The sequence below is a fragment of the Papio anubis genome, chromosome 9, assembly GCF_008728515.1.
Source record: "Papio anubis isolate 15944 chromosome 9, Panubis1.0, whole genome shotgun sequence".
NCBI classification, from domain to species: Eukaryota; Metazoa; Chordata; class Mammalia; order Primates; family Cercopithecidae; genus Papio; species Papio anubis.
The window spans coordinates 114,423,355-114,446,255 of NC_044984.1; the positions used below are offsets into that span (position 1 = coordinate 114,423,355).

Here is a 22,901-nt window from a genome sequence, read left to right on the forward strand (position 1 = left end):
CTGGAGAGGTAGCAATAGTGGTGCCCCTGCACCTGGGCCACCGCAGATGCTGGTACTTAACCAAGGGATTTGGCCAGGAAGGGTATCCTGCCCTGCCCCTCCCGCCTGGCACTGCCCTCTGCCAGTGCTGCAGCGTGCCATCCGCAAGGCAGGCCTGCCAGCGCTGCTTCCCAGGCTAGCAGGGCCCTAAAGCTTCGCAGAAACTTCAAGCCAGAAAGAAACCGCTCCAGGCAGAGGCTTCCACTGCATCCTTCCGGGCATGTGGAGGATAAACATGGCGCTTCCCCTGGCATCTTACCACATGTGCTCCCAGTCCAACTAGGGGGAAACTCAACCCTGGACCACCTGTTCATGGAGAAAATGGACCTGGCTTCTGGAAGTGTCCCAGGGCCTCGACAGGCTCCTGTGCAAGGCTTAGGCCAAGAACAGGGAAGAGCTGGACACAGTGAGTGGGAAGAAGCCACGCCCACTCAGCACATCGCGGGAGGGAGAGCAAACAGATCCTGGAAGAAAATTTGGCAGCTTGAACCTTTATTTTTAGTATTTTTTTAAAAAGCATAATTAGAAACTTTCAATACAGAAATACTCCTAGCAAACCATTTAAAAGTGGTGTGTGTTTGACAGGAATTTCACATCAGGTCCACTAGGACATCGGTCCAGCCCTGAGTCCCCACCCCCACCCCATAACCCCCATTCATGCGTGTAACAGTGGGACAGGCACACTGTCATGACCAAAATCACCCCAACACCTGGGGCTGATGTCCAGCTGCCAGAAGCCATGGGGGCTTCTAGCCTGGGCTGGAAGCTCCCAGGGACCCCTCCCCCCTTCTTATTGCTTGAATTTGCAAGCACACCCTTGCTGGCCTCACCTGATCGCTCAGAGGCCAGCATGCCCCACACCCAATGGCACAGGAGCCCCAAGCACCGTGCATCCTCACAGGGCCCATGGCCAACCAGGACAGTCCCAAAGACAGAGACCCTGCTTCTGCTCCTGCTGACCCCACCGACCAGATGAGGCTGCCTGCTGGTCAGCCCTGCAGCCCCCTCCACAGCACCTTCCTTCCCAGGCCCACGGAGCTCCCCCACCCCATCCTGTGGCTCCAAAGTGAAGGCCTGTCCCAGAACCACCGGCCTTTGGCAGTTTGGGCAAGTGGAGAGACGGGTGAGAAGAAACCCCGTTTTTATTGATTAAAAATCCATCCACAGTGCTAACATGGAAACTGCAGTGTGATCTGTGATGTGATTGTCCGATCAGGGCTCTCCCTGGAAATCGCCTAGGAAAGGAAATCTAAGGAAACACGTCCTGGTGTTGAACTCAGTTCTTCCCAGGTCACTTGATCCCTGTAGGGGGAGGGGAATGAGGTGTCCGGGCTGGGGGCAGGGCAGCAGTCATCAAGCGCAGATGACTGACCCTGGTTTTTCTCCAGGGGACTGGGGCGTGTCAAAACTGGCCGCCCCAGCCATTCCTTCCCACCCACTAGGAAATCCTCTTGCTACCTTTGTCCTGACAAAGGTTAGGACAGTGACCAAGGCCTGTCCACGGTCCCAGCCCAGAGGCCCCAGGCATGCACTCCCCACAGGTGCCTGAGGCTGCAGCATAGACTCCTGACCTCCAGTGGGAGGCAACTCGGACAAGGGTGGGAGGCCCCTTCTCCGTTCCCACCAAGAAAAGCCAAAGAGCCCAGCCCCACAATGGCAGGAAGCCATTCATTTTTTTCTAAAAACAGTGGACACAAAGTGGGGTGGCCTCAACTTTTGCTGCTGTGCCAATCAAACCTCAGGGAAAGAAAATAATTGTGAGGAATTTAATTCACTTGATTTGGCTTCATTTTCTTGATCTGTTAAAATAATGCTCCCATAGCCCCCCTGCCAGCCCCGTCTCTGCACGAACCTACCCCGACCTTTCTGTTGGAACTGAAAACCGTCGATAGAAATGAGAAGCCATGGCTCCCCTGGGTTTGGAGTTCAGAGGCATCTAGAAGGCAGGACAAGAAATCTGTTGGCCAAAGGGCAAGACTGGCCACCTCTGTGGAACTGCAGGGCCTGCCTCGAGACCGGGTTCCCCAGCTCCCAGAATGGCTGTGGGGGCAGAACAGGGAGGGAAGGGAGCTGGCGCAGGCCCCGGAGAAGGGGCAAGACCCTGCGTGCCAGGGACAGAAGCTGACAGCCTGTCGGAGAGAATGAGCAACGTGGAGCCCACTCCATTGGCACAGGCTGGCCGAAGACGCAGCTAGTGACACTGTCTCCTCAGGACGCTGCTTGCAGTAAGATGGGCTGGGGAGGGGCGCGGGGAGAGTCCGCTGCAGCAGGCTGGCACCAAGGAGGCAAAAGCCAGAGCAGGACGTGGTGTGCGGCCGGATAGAGCAATATACACTATGTACAGACTCTGCGAATCAGTCCGCTCGGCGGGCAGCGTCCTCGCCAGGTCCAGGCGCCTTGGCCAGGGAGAAGGGGGCACCAATAGGGAAGAGCGGGCTGGTCCAACACCTTCTTGGCACTCGAGGAGGGCGGGGGAGGAAGTGCCGATGGCACCTCCCGATACAAAAACATGAAGAGAATTCTTTAAATAACGGCACGAAACTGAGACTGTCCCCCGAGGAACCTCCACGGGCCTCGGGCTGGGGGAGGGACCGCAGTGCAGTCTCTGCAGTGGACTGGGCGCCATTAGCAGCAGCGTTTCTTTCGTTTACTGTTCTTCGTGAGCTTCACCACATCGTTCTGTTGCTGCTGCTGCTGTTTTGCCAGGTTGTCTTTCTTTGCTCGGAGGACCAGCTCCGTGATGCAGTTGAACATCTGTGGAGAGGAAAGAGGAAGGGCCAGCCTCAGACCTGGCCAGGAGGCCCCTGCTGGCCTGCACGGCCGCCTCCCTGCCTTCCGGGGCCCAGCTGTTTCTACCTGGGTCTTTCTACCTGGAATTTTTGGCATGTATGTCTCTAAAGCCTGTTCCAGAAGGAGGTGGTGAATTATTTTATTTAAAGGTCAAAAACGAACAGCATTGCTAAAACCCCACCTCTACAAAAAAAATACAAAAATTAGCTGGGAGTGGTGGTGCACACTGTAGTCCCAGCTACTTGAGAGGCTAAGGTGGAAGATCACTTGAGCCCAGGAGATCAAGCCTACAGTGGGCTGTGAACACACCACTGTACTCCAACCTGGATGACAGAGTTAGACACTGACTCAACAAATAAATAAGTCTGAAAAAAGGAACACCATCAGAGGCCCATGAGCTGTGTGGACTTGGGGAAGTCAAACTCACAGGGGTTTTCCAGTCCTTCTTTTATATAGAGAGACCAACCCCTTTCCTTCAGCTGGAATCTTTTTTTTTTTTTTTTGAGACGGAGTCTCGCTCTATCGCCCAGGCTGCAGTGCAATGGTGCAATCTCGGCTCACTGCAAACTCCGCCTCCCTGGTTCACACCATTCTCCTACCTCAGCCTCCCGAGTAGCTGGGACGACAGGCGCCCGGCTAATTTTTTTGTATTTTTAGTAGACACGGAGTTTCACTGTATTAGCCAGGATGGTCTCGATCTCCTGACCTCGTGATCCACCCGCCTAGGCCTTCCAAAGTGCTGGGATTACAGGCGTGTGCCACCACGCCTGGCCCAGCTGGAGTCTTATGACATGACAGATGAAAGTGCCCCTGCTGTTCATGGACATAGGTGACCCGCGGTCTGCCTGCTCCACGCCACCTCATGGCATGAGAGGTGAAGTCACCACCCAAGGTCATACCAGCCTTGCCCACAGGCCCAGGTGGATAGGCCAGCATCAGGACACCAGCCTGACTTACAAAGGAGCCTGTGCTCCCTGCCACTGTGTGGCCCATTTGCCCTGAAGCAGTGGGATCCTCAACTTCCCATAGGCCTCTGGGCTCCACACACCACAAGGTGGCCAATGAGGCAGAGGACTGGAGTGGAAACTGTGCTTGCCTTTGGTGTGGGACAGAGGTTTACTCAGTCTCTCACTAGCTGGGTGGTGGTCCTTGAGTGACTTCAACACTTGGAGCCTCAGTTTCCCTATTTGAAATGTGGGAATAATTGTACCTACCTCAGAGGACTGTTGTGCTATCAACTAAGATCATTAAAGGGCCTGGCACACAGTAGGCACTCAATAAATGGCAGTTACTATGACATTTTCTGTCGGTCATTTAGATGCCTCAAGCAGGTCAGCAGCAGGGAGAAGACGGCCACAGGTATGTGGCAGAGCTAGCGGCCCGGGGCCTCACCTCCTCCACGTTGACATTCTCCTTGGCGCTGGTCTCAAACAACTGGATGCCCATCTGCCCGGCAAATTTGTAGGCATCTTCTGTCTCCACCACCTTCCGCTCAGGGTCGTCATTCTTATTACCCACTTCAAAGCAAGGCAGAGTCAGCGCAGCCCTGAGGGGCGGAGCCGGCTGCCCCTCTCCCCCACCCCACCCCCACCCCGGCCCTGGGTGCAGCCTCACCTAATATTCGGCACACATCATCACAGTTCTGGTTGATTTCGTGAAGCCACCGCTTGACGTTGACGAATGACTCGGCACTGGTGACGTCGTAAACCACAATGACCCCGTGGGTCCCCCGATAATACCTGCAGGGCCAGAGTGTGCAGCAGCACGTCAACCCCAGCAGGAGTTGCCTCCTTGCCAGAACCCGCCTGCCCCCGTTAGGACAGTGACCGGAAAAGGTGAGGGTGGCCCTAGAGCCTGGACTCTCACTCAGCCGCGGCAGACGCCCGAGCCACGCCAGGCCAGCAGGAGAGGCTACTGCGGCAGCACTGGCTCCCCCTGCCTGCCTGGAGCACCAGCAGGACGGGAGGACCAGCCCCCGGGCAGCAGAGCAGGTCTGAGGAGTCCTCTCGTGCTGTTGAGAGTCTGCTGCGGGCTTGAAACATCTTTGAAGTTCTTGCTTTATTTTGGGAACTCAGGCAGTTTTTGTATTTGACATCATGTTATCACTGTCTTTGAACGTTCAAAAAAAATATTTTCTCCTCAAACCTGTTTTAGAGGAACGCCTTTCCAACAAGCCACACCATCATGACGCCCTGGCAAAGTCTGTGTCCCTCCCCCGGGGCAGGTAGGCCCCTCCCTTCCTGCTACTCTTGGCTTATCTGTGCAGGTGGCAGGAAAAGCGTGGAAGCCACACAAGCATCCAGGGATGGCTGGGGAGAGGGTGCCCAGCAAAGCCACCACCTGAACATGCAGAGCCCAGGGTCAGCCAGGAGGACCGGAAGGAAGGGGACGCCCAATTCTCCTCTCCAGACCCCAGGTCCCCATTCATCCCAATGGCGCAGGAGGACATCAGTCCCCGGGGGAAGAGGGGGACCACAGCCTCCGCCTCTTCACTTCCCCGAGAGCTGTCACAGAGCCAGAGGCCAGGCAGCAGCCCCGCCCCGCACTGTGCAATCAGCCAGAGCTATCCCTCTGTCCCCTCTCCCCAAAGCCACAGGGACCTCCACCCCAGGGCTCCTCAGGACACCACACAGACAAACCATGAGTGGACAGGCTGCTTCCTCCAGGCCTTCTGGCTGCCACCTGCCCCAGCCCTAATTACCTCCACCCCCATGAGGTTCATGGGGACAGCCCAAGCCCCAGTTCAGGAACAGCCCAAGTCAGCACAGGCTGAGCGAGAATGGGGCAGCCAGGCCGGTGGCTGCGGCTCCGTTCCTGTCCACCTGCCTATCAGCTCTCCGGCCAATGCTTCACATCTGAGGCCTGATCCAAGGAGAAAAGCCCACCCCTGGCTCCACCTCTGAAAGGCTAGAGGGCGCCTGCATTCACCCTGCCACACCTCGCAGCTTCAACAATTGCGGAGTGCAGGTGGCTGGTCCTTAGCTGGGGCGGTCAGGAGGAAGAAAGGAGCTAAGCATTCCCCCAAGGGCGGGGAGCAGTAAACAGTATCAGTTCTTCAGCATCATCAATATGCCTTCAAGGACAATCTGTGGTCCCAGACAGAGGTGGCGGAAGGAAACCCAGAGGCAGCTTGGGGGCGGCCCTGAGCATCTTCCCTGAGGCTGTGGAGCTGGAGGAGCTCCTCCTGCCCAGGCCTGGGGCAAAGCCCAACCTGCCCCTGCCACTGCCCCTGCCCCTACCCCTGCCCCTTCCCCTGCCCCATCCTTGCTCCACCCTCAACACGACCGCTGGGATCTCTTCCCAGGACTTCATCCTGCCCACAGTTTTGCTTCCAGGGCAGCATCGCTCCTTGGCTTTGGGGTAGCTGTCTTGGCACTGAGCCCAAGAACTAGCTCTAGCCTTGGCAGCTGCTGCTGAGAGCGCCGGGTCAGCACACAGCACGGCGTGTCAGACGCCTTCCAGAGCGAGGGCGCGCCAGAGCCACAGGAACAGGCGACTGTCCCCTGCCAGCAGAGGAAGCCCAAGGAGTGGATGGCTCTGCAGACTCTCCTTTGCTGAAGATGATCAGAGATGCCAAGAAACGCCTACAACCATGGCCCCGGCACAGAGCCCCCGCGGCTCCCTGGGCGCCTCCGCCTCATCTGGGGCCCAGGACAGGGGCTTTATGTAAGAGCAGAAAATGTGTCTGGGGATGAAGTCAGGGGCTCAGAGTTCTGGCTAGGAGGAACCAGAGCACCGAGGCTTCCCATGGCCACCAGGAATCGCCTTCACTCATGGGGACTCTGCTCTAGGCCAGGCACAGAGCTGGGGGCTTGGGATCCATGACCTTATTAATCTCTGCAGCCACCTGATCCAGCAGACCTCAGGTTGGCCATGTGACCAGCGAGGACGTGAGGCTGAGTGCGGCGGCCAGCTGGAAGTCCTGGCGCTCAGGGCTGACTCCCAGGCCCAATGCCAGGGCCTTGCCTTCCTTGTCACTTCTCCCCTCACCTCCACCCCACCCGCACCTCTCAGGGCCGGCAAACCTCAGCTTCTGAGAGCAAGAACTCGAGAGGGGGTGACCACAGGGCTCTTTCTCGCCAGGCTAACAGGATGCGGTTTCGGTTTCTCTTTGAATGCCCTGCATCGGAAAAAGTCACGCTACTACATCCTGACTGCCCCATTCCTGAAAACTCCTCATCTCCCCAAAACTCCTTCCTTCTTTGCCAGTGACCATCAAAGGGCATCGAGACTTCCAGGGGCCCCTCAGTGCGCCCTGCTGGGCCTCCTGCCTCATGAGGGCCAGAGTGGGACTCCAAGATGGAGCTACCTCTCTGCTTCCCCAGACAGGTGGGACTCCGTCTGGGGCCCAGCAGCTGCCCACAGGCTGCCCCTTCCCAAGCCTCCTGGGAAAACCCATGTTGCTCCCAAGAAGCCGAGTGACTCCTCCCCACCTCCCCACAGATGGAGGAACCAGTTCACCCTCTTCGCGCCCTGCCCAGCCTGGAAAGCAGCTGACTGCATGGTGACAGGGAGGGGCTGTGGTTCCTCCTGCTGAAAGAGCCTCAGACCCCCCCAGGCCCCACAGCCCTGCCCAAAGGGTTCATTCCTCATGGCCACGGGCCTCCAAACCTCTGCTGCCCTGACCTCCACCTGGTTTGAAGGCACAGGATGGGGCGGGAAAGCAGGGGTACCACCTGACCAGCTGGTGCAGGGCCTCGGCAGCCTCAGGGCCAATCCTGAGTGCCCCCAACCCCCGCCCCCCGAGTTAGGAGGCTTCTTCCTCCCTGGGCCTGTTTTCCTGTCCATAAAATGGAGATAGTCACAGGTCTCTCTACCGGGATTAACCGAAATAAAGCAGCTGAAATCCTAGCGACAGGCCCAACCCAGAGCAAGGATGCAAGAGGTCAGCACCCAGACCAGCCCTGGCCAGAGCATGAGGGCTTGTCTCGCCTGGGTCTGCGCTGCCCAAAGCACTGATGCCAGCCCTGCCCCAGCGTCCTCCGCAGGTTCTCACTGGCAGCTGCCAAGACATGCAGGCCACAGAGCCCTCGCTCACGGGACTCATCAACAGTCACCACACAGCACCACACCCGGGCGACCCCAGGACTGGGAGCTCCCAGGGATTCGGGGCATCACAGGCCGCAGCACAAATGCGCTCAGCATAGGGTGAACCCAGTGACAAGCCCTCTGCCTCGACTCCAGCCCCAAGAGCTGCTCGCCCAGTGCACCTGTCCCTCCTCCAGCAGCCCTGCTCTCCCCCACACTCCCAGCCACCCATGGGGGCGCTGCACCCCACACTTCCCGCCCTCGGGAGATGCCGAGGGGTCCGGGGTGGGCAGCCAGCCTGGGGAGTACCCAGCTTTCATGCTGTGGGGAGGGAGGGGACCGCTGGCCGGGACTTCCTCATTCGCCTTCCTGAGGTCACTTCCAGAGAGAGCTGAGGAGGTGTCTCTGGAGCCAGACAGCGCCCCTCACTCTTCACAGGCTACTGTGTGGAGCACAGGCTCGGCCGATGGGAGGGACCCCTCCAGGGCACCCTCTGTCAAATGGGATGACAGCAGCACCAAGCACACGGAGCTGCAGACACCAAACCCCGGCCACGCACGTTGACGGCTGCGGCAGAGCACCCAGCACCCTCCACATGGAAGCCAATCCCAGAGGCAGTCCCTCCAGGAAACGAGCGCAGAGAGCTTCGGCAACTTGCCTAAGGACACACAGTCCAACAGTTCCAAATCGGTCCCTTCAGACCCCGCTCTTCCCTAAAACCTACTCCATTAACAACGCAATAACCAGGAGCTGCTCCGAAGGACACTGCCCATCTGCGCTGGAGCCCAGCTTCCCCCGGCCTGCAGCTTAGCCACAACGGCGGGCAACTGGTGGGCGGCCAGATTTCCCAGGAACAGCTTTAAGGGGAGGGAAGGGCCTGCTGACATGCACCAACAGGTCTCTGGACAGCGTCACCTCCAAGGCATCAGGGTGGGTGACGGGAGCCTGCACAGGCCAACTCCAGCTGCCATAACTGACACCTACCAAGAGGAACTGTCAGTGACTAAGTCCTGGGCGGGCAGGGCACTCTGCAACCCCCTAGTAAGGCAAACGCTATTCTGCTCCCTCTGTAAGGTGACGGCGCAGTGGGCTGGAGGGTCGGCTGACTCTCCAAGGAGGCTGAACATGGCCACTGTCCGGCCATCCGGCCAGACTCCAGCCAGGGTGCTCAGCGACTCCCCCTACAGCATTCCCCTCACACCTTCAGGACTGGGAAGGGTGCAACCAAACGCCATCTACTACAGCCAACAACAGGCTCACTTCCCGACAGCCTCAGGGACCCTCAGTGACATTTCCACCATGCAGGCACCAGTCGGGCGGGGGCGGGCACAGGTCGGTGGCACGGGTTGGGTGGGAGGGGGCGGGCACAGGTCAGTGATGTGGGTTGAGTGGGAGTGGGCGGGCACAGGTCAGTGGCGTGGGTTGGGTGGGAGTGAGCGGGCAGACTCACGTGGAGGTGATGGTGCGGAAGCGCTCCTGCCCCGCTGTGTCCCAGATCTGCAGCTTCACCTTCTCCCCATTGATCTCCACGGTCCGGATCTTGAAATCCACTCCGATCGTGGTGATGTAGCTGCCTGCACACACAGGGCAGTTAATGAGGCCCGAGGCGGTATCCTCCCAGGCCCCGAGCCCCACACTGCACACAACACACCCCCAGGCTCCCCCACTCTCCCGACTCATTACATGTGCCTGGCACATTCTAGGTCCCAGGGACACAGCCCTGAACATCCTTGTTCACAAGGTCCCTCCACACACAAGTGAAGGAGGGAGACAGGATGCAAGGAAACAAACAAAGGGGACAATTTCCAAGAGTGAATAGTGACACATAGGAAATAACATGGGATGGGACTGGTGGGAGCGGGACAGGCTCCTTTAGAGTGGCTAGGTGGGGACACACCAGCTATGTCTGAGAATGGTAGACCTACAGGCACTCTGGGTTTTTCTTTTCAATTCAAAGAAATTTTAGGGCCCTCAAAATTCACTTCAAAACACACAAATAGGTCATGAGCTACAGTCCAAAAACCACTGCTCTAGGCAGGGGAGATAGTAGCAAAAACAGCCGTGGGTGGGGGTGGTCGCGTGAGCTCAAGCCCAGGGCCCAAGGCAGACAGAACGTGGTGAGGCCAGATCTTGGATCAGTGTGCCACTTCCAAGAACGTGGACTTTCTCTCGTGTGTGCTGGGGAGGCACCAAACAGTTTTGATCGGGGCATGAGCTCCTGCATATTAAATGGCTCTCTTGCAGCATCTGTGGGAAAAAATTGTTTTTTTGGGGAGGTGGGGACAGCATCTCATTCTGTCACCCAGGCTGGAGTGAAGTGGGATTGCACCTTTAGCCCTCCCCAGGGTCTGATAATCCTCCCACGTCGGCCTCCCGAGCAGCTGGGATTACAGGCACACGCCACCACACCCAGCTAATTTTTGTATTTTTAGTAGAGATGGGGTTTCACCATGCTGCCCAGGCTGGTCTCAAACTCCTGACCTCAAGTGATCCACCTGTCTCAGCCTCCCAAAGTGCTGGGATTACAGGCACAAGCCACTGTGCCTGGCCTGAAAGATGGATCTGAGGAGAATTTCTAGCTGGCGTAATTGTCCAGTCCAGTCTTCCAAAGCCTGACACTAGGAAGAGCACAGCTTATCACTCCATTTGGGGCTTACACTGTAACAGTGCAGGAGACACACACACACACACACACACAATTATGTGAAATGTGGCAAGGGCGTAGGAAAGGTCAAATTCCAAGATGGGGTGCGGAACAAGGCAGGCTTCAGGGAGGACGTCACATCTGGGCCTAGCTTGAAGGAACAGGTAAGACTTCAAAAGGTTGAGATTAGGTGGGGGAACCACATCCCACTCAAAAGCAAATAGCTGAGGACAACATGCAACCAGAACACATTCAGAAAACCAGCTGGCACCCGGGCTCTTCCAGCCAGGGGAACGCCAAGGAGTGCGGCCCACCGCCTAGCACAGTTAGGCTCTCCAGAAACAGCTGGTGGCTAACGAACCAGTAAGCCAAAGAACAAAAGAATGACCAGGGGGTAGGAGGAAGCCAGAAAGGTGAACTGAAAACAGACTACGAGCGCAGTGGTCCTCAGTGGTTCTCAGCCGGAATGACTGTCCCTCCAAAGGACACTCAGCAATGTCTGGAGGCATTTTTAGTTGTCATAGCAGGAGGAGGGGAAGTGTTGCTGGCATTTAGTGGGTGGAGGCCAAGGATGCTGCTCAATATCCTTCAAAACGCAGGATAGCCCCACAACAAACCACAGGGTCGGGCCGCCGGGCGCGGCCTGCCTGTAATCCCAGCAGCACTTTGGGAGGCCGACGCATTGGATCACGAGGTCAGGAGGATCGAGACCATCCTACAATACTGTGGAAACCCTGTCTCTACTAAAAATACAAGAAAATTAGCCGGGCGCAGGCATGCATGCCTGTAGTCCCAGCTACTCAGGAGGCTGAGGCAGGAGGAATGGCGCGGAACTGGGATGGAGCTTGCAGTGAGCCGAGATCAGCCACTGCACTCCAGCCTGGGGCACAGAGCAAGACTCCGCCCCCAAAACCATTGTGGGCCCAGGCCACCGAGGGCCCAGGTCAAAAGCGTGCCCACGCCTGTAATCCGGAAAGCACTTTGGGAGGTTAAGGGCAGGCGGACGAGGTCAGATCGGTGACTATCCTGGAGTAACACGAAACTCCACCCCACTAAAATACAAAAACAGCCGGGCATGGTGTAGGCCATAGTCCCAGCTACCCGGAGGCTGAGGCGTGAACCTTGGAGGCGGAGCTTGCAGTGAGCCGAGATCGCGCCACTGTACTCTAGCCTGGGCGCCAGAGCCAGACTCCGTCTCAAAAAAAAAAAAAAAAAAAAAAAATCACAGTGCCCAAAGAGTCAACAGTGTCCAAGTGAAGAAATCTTACTGTAAACTCTGTGTAGGTGAGAGGGGCCACTGAAGTTTTTAACTAGAGAAAAGACCCTGCCAGACACACACATGAGCTGTTCAGGGTGGGTAGGGGTTGCCGTAATGCTTCCAGGTAGAACCAACAGTAAACTGAGATGCTGGTAGTAGAAATGGCAAGGTGGGAAGAGATTGCAACAATGAGTCGTCCAAGCATTGAACACTGATTGGGATGGGGAGGGAGGGGGCCATTACGGAGGAAAATGAACATTTTTCAACATAATTAGAGGCTGTTAATCAGCTATCATTCTTGAACAGAAGGTTAACAGCCAGTCGCAACAAATAGCTGGTATTTATTGAACACTTAGTCCGAGGCGCTGCAACCTGCACTATCTCAGGTAATCCTATATAACAACCCCATGGGGAAAGGCCCATTATGATTTCTACTTTACACATGAACTGGCTCAAGGTCACACAGAGAAGCCATCTCCTTCCAACACCACACCAACAGTGAGACTGCAGGGCCAGTATCAAGGAAACAAAGGGGGCAAAACCCACTTCTCCACCAAGACAGACATCAGCTATGGAATCACTTTCTTTTTTTTTTCTTTTTTTTTTTTTGATACTGAGTCTCGCTCTGTCGCCAGGCTGGAATGCTGTGGCACGATCTCGGCTCACTGCAACCTCCGACTCCCTGGTTGAAGAGACTCTCCTGCCTCAGCCTCCCGAGTAGCTGGGACTACAGGCACGCACCACCACGCCCGGCTAATTTTTTTTTTTTTTTTTTTTTTTAGTAAAGACAGAGTTTCACCATATTGGCCAGGATGGTCTCAATCTCCTGACCTTGTGATCCACCCGGCTCAGGCTCCCAAAGTGCTGGGATTACAGGCATGAGCCACCGCGCCCGGCCAATGGAATCACTTTCTAAAGGCAGCCCAGCCATGTCAGAGGGAATTCTCCACAAGATAATCAGAGATGCCAACCCCACCCAAAGCATCTGTAATGAACCTGATTGTTTTGTTTGTTTGTCTTTTTTTTTTGAGACGGAGTCTCGCGCTGTGTCACCCAGGCTGGAGTGCAGTGGCGCGATCTCGGCTCACTGCAAGCTCCGCCTCCCAGGTTCACGCCATTCTCCTGCCTCAGCCTCCGAGTAGCTGGGACTACAGGCGCCCGCCACCACGCCCGGCTAGTTTTTTTTTGTATTTTTAGTAGAGACGGGGTTTCACCATGTTAGCCAGGATGGTCTTGATCTCCTGACCTCGTGATCCACCTGCCTTGGCCTCCCAAAGTGCTGGGATTACAGGCTTGAGCCGTTTTTTGAGATGGAGTCTCGCTCTGTCGCTCAGGCTGGAGTGCAGTGGCACAATCTCAGCTCACTGCAACCTCCCCTCCCAGGTTCAAGCAACTCTCCTGCCTCAGCCTACCGAGTCGCTATGATTACAGGCGTGTACCACCACGCCCAGCTAATTTTTGTATTTTTAGTAGAGATGGGGTTTCACCATGTTGGTCAGGCTGGTCTTGAACTCCTGACCTCATGATCCACCCACCTCGGCCTCCCAAAGTGCTGGGATTACAGGCGTGAGCCACCGTGCCCGGCTAAACCTAATGTATTTCACAAACAAAAATGTGTTCAATCTTTCCAGTGATGAGGGAAATACAAATATAAACAAGTTAGCCCTTTTTGCCTATCAGCTCAGCAAGAATGAAGACAGCTACTAAGATCCAGCATTGATCAGGGTTGACAAGGGGCACTTTCCACCCTTCAGTGGGACTGTGGATCAAATGACTTCAGCTTCTTTGAAAAGCAGGTTGGCAGTACCTGTGAAAATTCTCGGCCGGGCGCGGTGGCTCAAGCCTGTAATCCCAGCACTTTGGGAGGCCGAGGCGGGTGGATCACGAGGTCAGGAGATCGAGACCATCCTGGCTAACATGGTGAAACCCCGTCTCTACTAAAAATACAAAAAACTAGCCGGGCGTGGTGGCGGGCGCCTGTAGTCCCAGCTACTCGGAGGCTGAGGCGGGAGAATGGCGTGAACCCAGGAGGCGGAGCTTGCAGTGAGCCGAGATCGCGCCACTGCACTCCAGCCTGGGCGACAGAGCGAGACTCCGTCTCAAAAAAAAAAAAAAAAAAAAAAAAAAGAAAATTCTCAGTGCATACACCCTGTAAGCCAGTAACCCCACTTCTACAGAAGTGCACAATAAATATCAGCTGGGCGCGGTGGCTCACGCCTGTAATCCCAGCACTTTGGGAGGCCCAGGTGGGTGGATCACCTGAGGTCAGGCATTCGAGACCAGCCTGACCAACATGGTGAAATCCTATCTCTATTAAAAATACAAAAATTAGCCAGGCGTGGTGGCGGGCGCCTGTAGTCCCAACTACTCGGGAGGCTGAGACAGGAGAATTGCTTGAACCCAGGAGGTGGAGGTTGCAGTGAGCTGAAATCGCACCATTGCACTCCAGCCTGGGTAACAGAACGTGACTCCATCTCAAAAAAAAAAAAAAAAAGAATAAGTATCGCCTGCAAGTAGCTAAGCATCACTGAAAACACAACCAGAAGCCAGGCACGAAGTAACAGCAGCGTCAATGCACCACGTGGTGCATCCAAGCACAGAAAGCCCCACCACACTCAAATGAGCCACAAAGGCTACATGTGGAGTGCAGACAGAAATCGGAAAGACACACGCTGACCACAGGCTGCCAGGGAGGCACAGGGGGCAGGAGCAGGGACTGTATCCTGGGTGGCACCATAGATGCTGTTATGGGAATCTTCCTGTTTGGACCCTGGGTGGGAAAATGATGGCCCAGCCGAAGGGTTTTGGTGAGCAGGTGCGTTCGACAGACCACAGAGGCTTCTGACAGAAATGCCACAAGGTCCTAAGCCCCCCTCCATCTTCTTCCCTCCTCTGGCAAACAGAATGAGACCGTTCCCAACATTAGGCAGAGGCAACTGTGCTCCAGTGCCAGGGAGGGGATGTCAACAAACAAACAAAAATGACACCACAGCAGCACTGCAGGGGAGGACTCACCTGAGAAAGTGTTGTCTGCAAAACGCAACAGTAAACTGCTCTTGCCCACACCTGCAAGAGAGAAAGCACTGTGATGAGGGGGGCAGGTGGGTCCCCTCCCTCCAGTCCCGGCCCTTCTTCCGGGACAGGATGCCTCAGTACCAATTTTTAAGAAGCTTAGTGGGACCCAGCTCACTTCTCAATGCTCTTTCCACCTCCCTGAGAGGCCGCACACCAAGAACATCTCTTCCACTGGATCCCTGACCTTTTCCTTCGTCCTTGTGTAAGACAAGCTGTTTCCAAATCCCCTGAGGGAGAGATGAGAAAGGGACTGGTGCCCAGGTCCTGGGCTGAGGGCTGGCCCAAAGGGAGATGCCAGACGACAAAGCAGAATGAAGGTCAACCACACGAAACAGCCCCCAAGTCCGTCTACAACACAGTCCCTAGAAAAGTGCGCAGCATGTTACGGCCCATCGGTTAGGGAGCTGCCCAAAATGCAGAGCTGTGGAGCATGAAAGCACCCTTGAGATCATCAGGGCTATCTTGCAGGTGAGGAAACCGAGGCCCACATAGCTAGAACTTAATGGCCACCATCTTTCTGGCTGATATCCCCACTGGGTGGACTGGTGGAGTGGAGGGTCTGCCTTATATCCATCAGGGCAGCAGCCCACATGTGCTCAGACCGTGCACCAGCCACAGCAGCTCCTGGCTACTTAGAGCACAAACAGGTACACATCTGGCCTCCCCCACTTTTTTTTGTAAAGAAATGGGGTTTCATTCAGTCACTCAGGCTGGAGTGCAATGGTGCAATCATGTCTCCCTGCAGCCTCCAACTCCTAGGCTCAAGTGATCCTCCGGCCTCAGCCTCCTGAGTAGCTGGGACCACACGTGCACACCACCATGCCCAGCTAATTTTTTTTATTTTTAGTAGGGACAGAGTCTTGCTATGTTGCCCAGGCTTATTTTTTTTTTAACTTTTGTAGAGACGAGGTCTTGCTATGTTGCCCAAGTTGGTCTCAAACTTCTGGCCTCAAGCAACCCTCTCGCCTGGGCCTCCTGAAGTGCTGGGATTACAGGCATGAGCCATTGTGCCCGGACCTCTCCCCTTGACTTCAACTCACAGTGCTTTCAGCCTGCCAAGTGCACCTGTTCCATGTCCTCCTATCCTGTCCCCAATCTTCAACACCCCTGAGGCCACCCAGGTTAACTGACCACAAAGAATTCACAGGCATCGGGCTGTGTGTGTGGTGAGCCCTTGGATGCCTCTTTGATGATAATTCTGGCCACATCTCTTGAGATGAGGAAGCCCAGGCCCACAGTGGCCGGCCTAAGTGCCTCTGCGAGCAGCCGGAAAGCTGAGATCCGCAGCCAGGCCCGACTCCTCCAGAGTGGTAACACTCTTCCCAGTGCACACTGCTGGGAGTCTTGCGTCTGGTTCAGGAGGGGAAAAAATGGCCCGCGGGGGCTCCTGCATCTCACTCCTGTTCGATTTTTAATGAAAATGCAATGACAGCTATGAAACCCCCTGACACAAAGTGCAGATTTGAGCCGAGGTGTCTATTCATGGGAGAAGCCCACAGCATTTTTTTTTTCTTTTTGAGAGACAGGGTCTTACTCTGTCTCTCAGGCTGGAGTGCAGTTGTGTGATCATAACTCATTCTAACCTTGAAATCCCCAAGTACCTAGGACTACAGGCATGCGCCACCACACCCAGCAAACTTTTTAAAAATTTTTTGTAGAGATGGCCTCTCACTACGTTGCCCAGGCTGGTCTCAAACTCGTGGTCTCAAACTCCTGGCCTCAAGCAATCTGCCCGCTTCCGCCTCCCAAGGTGCTGGGCTAACAGGCCTGAGCCACTGCATTTGGCCCCACAACTTTTAATAGATTCTCAAGAAGGGCACTGCCTCCACCCCCACTCTGCCAAGTAACCAAAGTGGCAAACCACTGTTGCAGCTATATTTCCCTAAGCCGAAGCCCAGCATCCTCTCTGGGAAATCCTCTAAACACCCCTTTCTGGGAGCTTCTCCTGGTGAGTGAGCTGCCCCGAGATGCCCAGAAGAACTTGTTTCACTGAGTAAGCCTGAGTCTTACTTTCCTAAAGACAGGCCAGGGTGAGGCTCTCCTGGGCAGGCAAATGCTGCTCAGCCCCGGGCCTGCAGTGCTCATGCTCAGGGCCACTTCCTCCTTGCTCCGCCGTAAGGCTTCCTGCTGAGCCCAAGGAGAGCCCGAGTCCCCGGCTGGGTCCTTCACGGCACTGTGCCCAACACCAGCACCCCACTGGCCTCGCCGCCTCCTCTGCTTCCTCCTGGAGCCTTCTGGGTCCAGCTTACTCAGCTAAAAGCTTGAATCTGGGAGTTTCTCTAGGACAGAGCCCTCTCCTCACCCGCCCTGTGCATTCACAGTGCTGTAAGCCAGGCCCAGCACTTAGTAGGTGCCAACCAAACACTGCTTAATGAATTTCTGCCTAAACAAACGTCCGCCACACTGACAGCTCTGCTATCTAGCGCTACCACTGCAACACAGCAGGCGCCTAAGCAGGGGTTTCCAAACTTCTGCAGGGCAGCAGAATCCTTTTCTTCATCCAAGCTTTACCCAAATCCCATGTCTAAAACAGCTCTCTCTGCAATGACACAGCAGTATCCCCTCTAGCTTGGCGTCTCCAGGTCCCCACACACTGTCCCCAGGTATCTCAGCAGAGCAGTTAAAAGCCACCAGGCTGGCCAGGTGCAGTGGCTCACGCCTGTAATCCCAGCACTTTGGGAGGCCGAGGTGGGCCGATCACGAGGTCAAGAGATCGAGACCATCCTGGCCAACATGGTGAACACCCCATCTCTACTAAAAACACAAAAATTAGCCGGGCGTGGTGGCATGCACCTGTAGTCCCAGCTACTCGGGAGGCTGAGGCAGGAGAATTGCTTGAACCCAGGAGGTGGAGGTTGCAGTGAGCCAAGATAGTGCCACTGCACTAGAGACTGGTGTCACAGTGAGACTCCGTCTCAAAAAAAAAAAAGAAAAAAAATTGGGAGGCCGAGGCAGGCAGATCACGAGGTCAGGAGTTCCAGACCAGCCTGACCGATATGATGAAACTCTATCACTACTAAAAATACAAAAATTAGCCAGGTGTGGTGGCACACGCCTGTAATCCCAGCTACTTGGGAGGCTGAGGCAGGAGAACTGCTGGAACCCAGGAGGCAGAGGTTGCAGTGAACTGAGATCATGCCACTGTACTCCAGTATGGGCAACAGAGCCAGACTCCATCTCAAAAAAAAAGCCACTAGGCTGCAGAAAGACCACAACCATCACCACATTATCTGCTGCTTTGGACCTGACATCAACCTCTGACACTGCTCTCCCTTTGAGAGGAACAGAAACCCACCCCAAGAAATGCTACCTCCTAAATATTCCCGAAAGAGGCTTTCTCAGAAATACAAGCTGCAGCCATTACCCACACCACCAGTGTCAGGGCAGAGGCAGAGGGCACCAGTCAACCTTCACCATAGCCACCGCGAGGCTGCCCAAGGGCCACATCAGTGTGACCCCAACCAGTCCAGCCCGTCGTTCTTTTTCTTTTTTTTTTTTTTTGAGATGGAGTCTCACTCTGTCGCCCAGGCTGGAGTGCAGTGGCGCGATCTTGGCTGCAACCTCTACCTCCCAGATTCAAGCGATTCTCCTGCCTCAGCCTCCCGAGTAGCTGGGATTCCAGGCGCCCACCATCATACCCAGCTAATTTTTTGTATTGTTAGTAGAGACAGGGTTTCACCACGTTGGCCAAGCTGGTCTCGAGCTCCTGACCTCAAGTAATCTGCCTGCCTCGGCCTCTCAAAGTGCTGGGATTATAGAAGCGAGCCACTGCGCCCAGCCTTTTATCCCTGGCTGCTGTCTGGTCCCCACCACGCAAGCCACACACACGTCTTCCCTTCCCCCTGCTCCTGCCTGGGCTCTGGCCCCTCACTCCTGTCGGCTTCAGTTCCACCTCCTGAAGAGCCCCAGACCTTTCAGTGAAGTGTTCTCTATTTTTTTTGAAACAGGGACTTGCTCTGTTGCTCAGGCTAAAGTGCAGCAGCATGATCACAGCTCACTGCAGTCTCAACCTCCCAGACTCAAGAGATCCTCCCACCTCAGCCTCCCAAGTAGCTGAGACCACAGGCGTGCACCACCATGCCCTGCTAATTTTCTTATTTTTTGTTGAGACAGGGCCTCCCTGCGTTGCCCAGGCTGGTCTCAGACTCCTGGGCTCAAGCGATCCTCCACGTTGGCCTCCCAAAGTGCTGGGATTACAGGTGTGAGCCACCGTGCCTGGACTTTTTTTTTTTTTTTTTTTGAGACAGTGTCTCACTCTGTCACCCAGGCTGGAGTGCAGCTGTGTGATCCTAACTCCCTGTAACTTTGAACTCCTGGCTTAAAACAATCTTCCTTTCTCAGCCTCCCACGTAGCTGGGACTATAGATGTGCACCACCATGCCCAACTGATTTTTTTTTTTTTTTTAAGAGATGGGGTCTCACTATCACTATGTTGCTCTCACTATGGTCTCGAGTTCAAGTGTTCCTCCCGCCTCATCCTCCCAAAGCACTGGGATGAGCTACTGTCCCCGGCCATGTTCTCAATTTTAATCCTGCCTCAGCAACTACTTCACTGTATAAACTCATGCAAGTCACACCCTCTCTCTGAGCCTCAGTTTACTCATCTGTCAAGTGAAGGGCTAACTCCATCTCCTAATGAGGATGGCTGGCCTGAGGGATGCAGACGAAATGCTGTTACAAATCAAAGCCAGTGTCAGAGAGTGTAAGGGAAAGTACAGAAAATACAGAACTGGCCGGGCACGGTGGCTCACGTCTGTAATCCCAGCACTTTGGGAGGCCGAGGCGGGCGGATCACGAGGTCAGGAGATCGAGACCATCCCGGCTAACACGGTGAAACCCGGTCTCTACTAAAAATACAAAAAATTAGCCAGGCGTGGTGGCGGGCGCCTGTAGACCCAGCTACTCGGGAGGCTGAGGCAGGAGAACAGTGTGAACCCGGGAGGCGCGGTCGGCAGTGAGATCACACCACTGTACTCTAGCCTGGGTGACAAAGCGAGACTCCGTCTCAAAAAAAAAAAAAGAAAAGAAAATATAGAACCTCCAGCATAACGAAGGGATGCAGAGGTCGAGGGAATCCATTGCAGAAGCATCCACAATGTGCAGAGTGGGCAGAACTCTAGATTTATGAAGAAAGAAACCAGCATTCATGGAGGGCCTATTGTTTGCCAGCCCTGACACCAGCTGCTCGCACACGTATTAGCACTGAGGTGCAGTAGCTCCCAGCTTTGCCCCTGCTGAGTTGTGTGATTTGGGGCAAGTAAGTCACCTCCTCTGAGCCTCAGTTTCCTTCTTTTAGAGTTTCATTCTTGTCGCCCAGGCTGGAGTACAATGGTGCGATCTTGGTTCACTACAACTTCCGCCTACCAGGTTCAAGTGATTCTCCCACCTCAGTCTCCCAAGTAGCTGGGATTACAGGCACATTCCACCATGCCCCACTACTTTTGTATTTTTAGCAGAGACGAGGTTTCATCATGTTGCCCAAGTTGGTCTCAAACTCCTGACTTCAGGTAATCCGCCGGCCTCAGCCTCCCAAAGTGCTGGGATTACAGGTGTGAACCACCATGCCGGGCCTTAAGCCTTAGTTTCCTTATTTGACAAAACACACAGGCCGCGGGTGAAAATAAGCGTCTGTGAAATCGTTCTTAAGGAGGCATTCACAGAAGGAGCCCAGTTCAGGAGTGTGTGATGTCAGTCTCTGTGCTCAGCTGCCAAAGCTTAGTCTGGACTTCCATGGCTACCATCTCCCAGCTTTGAGTATCTCAATGTCGGGAGAAATCAAAGAGCACAGTATCTATCTCCACTGAACAACCTACACCTACATGGCTGACCTAGGAGCTAGACCACATCAATCTCGACCCAATGAGTCTTCTCCCACACCTGACTTTGGAGAGAAAAATCAATTCATCACAAAAAAAGTACTGTTGGAAAGCGGGCCAACCCATCCCCTGGGCTTTACAGAGGAGAAGAACCAAAAAGCTGCATCTTCCTGCTGAGTTTAGGCTTTTCACAGTTGGGCATCAACACAGAGGTCCAAGATGTCTTGCAGAGGGATAAAGGCTCCTGACCACGGCGGGCTGACTGTCACTCCAAAAAGACAGAAATGGCCCCAGTGCCAGTCCCTCAGAACCCAGGCCAGGGCTGCAAGGAAATCATGTAAAGGAAGAAGCCTCAAGACCCTGAAGAATGCCAAAGGCCATCTCCAAGAGAACATTCCACAGCTTGCCTGGTTTCCCTTCATTCAAACCATAACCAATCAGTCCTCCACCTTTCTACCTCTTTCCCCAACCTCAGTTAATCTTCTATCTCCCTGGTTAGCCCCCAACTTTCCCCCTTACCTCTCCCCTCCTCCAGCAACCACGGAAACCTCAGCCATCCTTCACCTGATCCAAACCACCAACCACATCTCCATCCAGCTTTACAAGTGAGGCCAAAACCACCCACCTCCCTGACCCTGTTCTGACATTGCTACCCAACACTTCTACATCCAAGTCTTACTGCTCACTTGATTTGATCCCTTTCCCTTAACAGTCCATGGGCTCTACCATGAGCCTGGCCTCTGCTCCCAATCACAAGACATCCTCCCCACACTCAGCTCAGGTCTGGTCTACAAACTGAGCATGCTCCCAAGACTGTTTCATGAACATCGTATAACCCCAGCATCTCAGCTTCGCTCCCATAAACGTTCTGGGGCCTGCCTCCCTGACCTCTTGGTCACTCCATAAACCTGCTCACCTGCCACACTCCAAACAGCTCTAAAACCCTCCACATTTTCCCAGAAACCAGTCTACCTTTTCGAAGCACACTTAATATTCATTCATTCATTCTGCAAATACGTCTTAAGCACTTACTGGGTGCCAGGCACTGTTCTAGGCACTGGTGCTAGAGCAGTGATCAGGGCTAGGAGCCCTCAAGCAATATGTGTGTGTGTGTGTGTGTGTGTGTGTGTGTGTGTGGCCAAAGCGCTTTTATAATTTTGGCTGTCCCATCCCCAGGACCCCTCTGTATATAGTAGTGTAACAGCAAACAGAGACAACTCACTATGTGCCAGGAGCTGTGCGCAACACTGCACAATCTCACTTAATACTCACATCAACTCCATAAGGCAGATCCAACTATCATTCCATTTTACAGATGAGGAAACTGAACCATGCAGAGATATAATAATTCAGCGGGAATATGCCAGGCCTTGTGCAAAGCCCTTTATCCGACTTACCTCATTTAAAACTCAGGGCAATCCCATGAGGCAGGTTCTGAGAACGTCCTCATTTTAGATGGGAAGAAACTGACGCTTACAAAGGATACTGATGATAACGACAATTGTGAACATTTACTTAGAGCTTACTTTACCGAGTAGGGCGCTAAGCACTTTTCCTTCTTTATCCCATCGAATCCTCACACCACCCAGCAAGGCACGTCCCCACTTCTCAGATTAGGGTACTGAGGCTCAGGACGGCGAAGCAACTTGCCCAAGGTCAGCGCGCGGCAGGTGTTAGTCCTGAGACTCGAACCCAGGTCTCTCCAACTCCAGCGATCGCGCGACTTGACCAAGGTCACACGTGAGGCACGGGCAGGCGCGATGACTGGACCCGGCGCGCTCGGCCCCTCCGCCCCTCCGCCCCGCGCCCAACCTCCCCTCGGCGCGGCCCGGAGCCCCTCGGCGCACCCCTGGGGCCCAGACCGCCGGGCTGCCCCGCCCGCCCGCCCCGCGCGGGCCGGCACCTCCCCGCCCGCCCGCCACCCCGAGGCCCCCGCGGGCCGCGCCCGGCAGGGCCCGCGCCGCCTCCCGGCCGCTGCGGCCCTCACCGCTGTCGCCGATGATGAGCAGCTTGAAGAGGTGGTCGTAGTCCCGGGCCATGGCGGGCGGGGGCGGTGCGCGCGGGCGGGCGGGGTCGGTACTGGCCTCGCGATCCGCAGCTCCCTCCGGGCTGCTCCGGCAGCGGCGGATCCACTTCCCGAACAAACAGCCGGAACTGACAGAAACACCTCCCTCCGCTCCCCCTCCTCCTCCTCCTCAGCAGCCGCCGCTGCTACCACCGCCTCCCTCCTTCCCGCCCCGCCCCACCACTG

General features: G+C 55.2%; 1 protein-coding gene across 2 annotated transcripts; it reads right to left on the minus strand.

The window, feature by feature from the left end:
• Nucleotides 1–514: 514 nt before the first annotated feature.
• RAB35 (RAB35, member RAS oncogene family) lies at nucleotides 515–22,881 on the minus strand. 2 transcript variants are annotated; one of them, XM_031650816.1, is made up of 6 exons: nucleotides 22,638–22,881; nucleotides 14,775–14,825; nucleotides 9,308–9,431; nucleotides 4,444–4,568; nucleotides 4,222–4,346; nucleotides 515–2,793 (listed from the first exon to the last, which is right to left on the minus strand). In XM_031650816.1, the coding sequence occupies exons 1-6, from the start codon at nucleotides 22,687–22,689 to the stop codon at nucleotides 2,665–2,667; spliced, it is 606 nt and encodes a 201-aa protein (XP_031506676.1). In that variant the 5' UTR covers nucleotides 22,690–22,881; the 3' UTR covers nucleotides 515–2,664. The 2 variants fall into 2 exon arrangements, with proteins under 2 accessions (XP_031506676.1, XP_031506677.1); XM_031650817.1 differs by lacking the exon at nucleotides 4,222–4,346 and having other exon boundaries at nucleotides 2,687–2,793.
• Nucleotides 22,882–22,901: the final 20 nt, after the last annotated feature.

Excerpts from the sequence above, each read along its gene's own strand:
- RAB35 (XM_031650816.1), bottom strand. The coding sequence starts at position 22,689 with ATGGCCCGGGACTACGACCACCTCTTCAAGCTGCTCATCATCGGCGAC. Across the intron at positions 14,826-22,637 it reads GCTCATCATCGGCGACAGCG|GTGTGGGCAAGAGCAGTTTA; the intron begins GTGAGGGCCGCA and ends TCTCTCTTGCAG. Across the intron at positions 4,569-9,307 it reads TTCCGCACCATCACCTCCAC|GTATTATCGGGGGACCCACG; the intron begins GTGAGTCTGCCC and ends CTGGCCCTGCAG.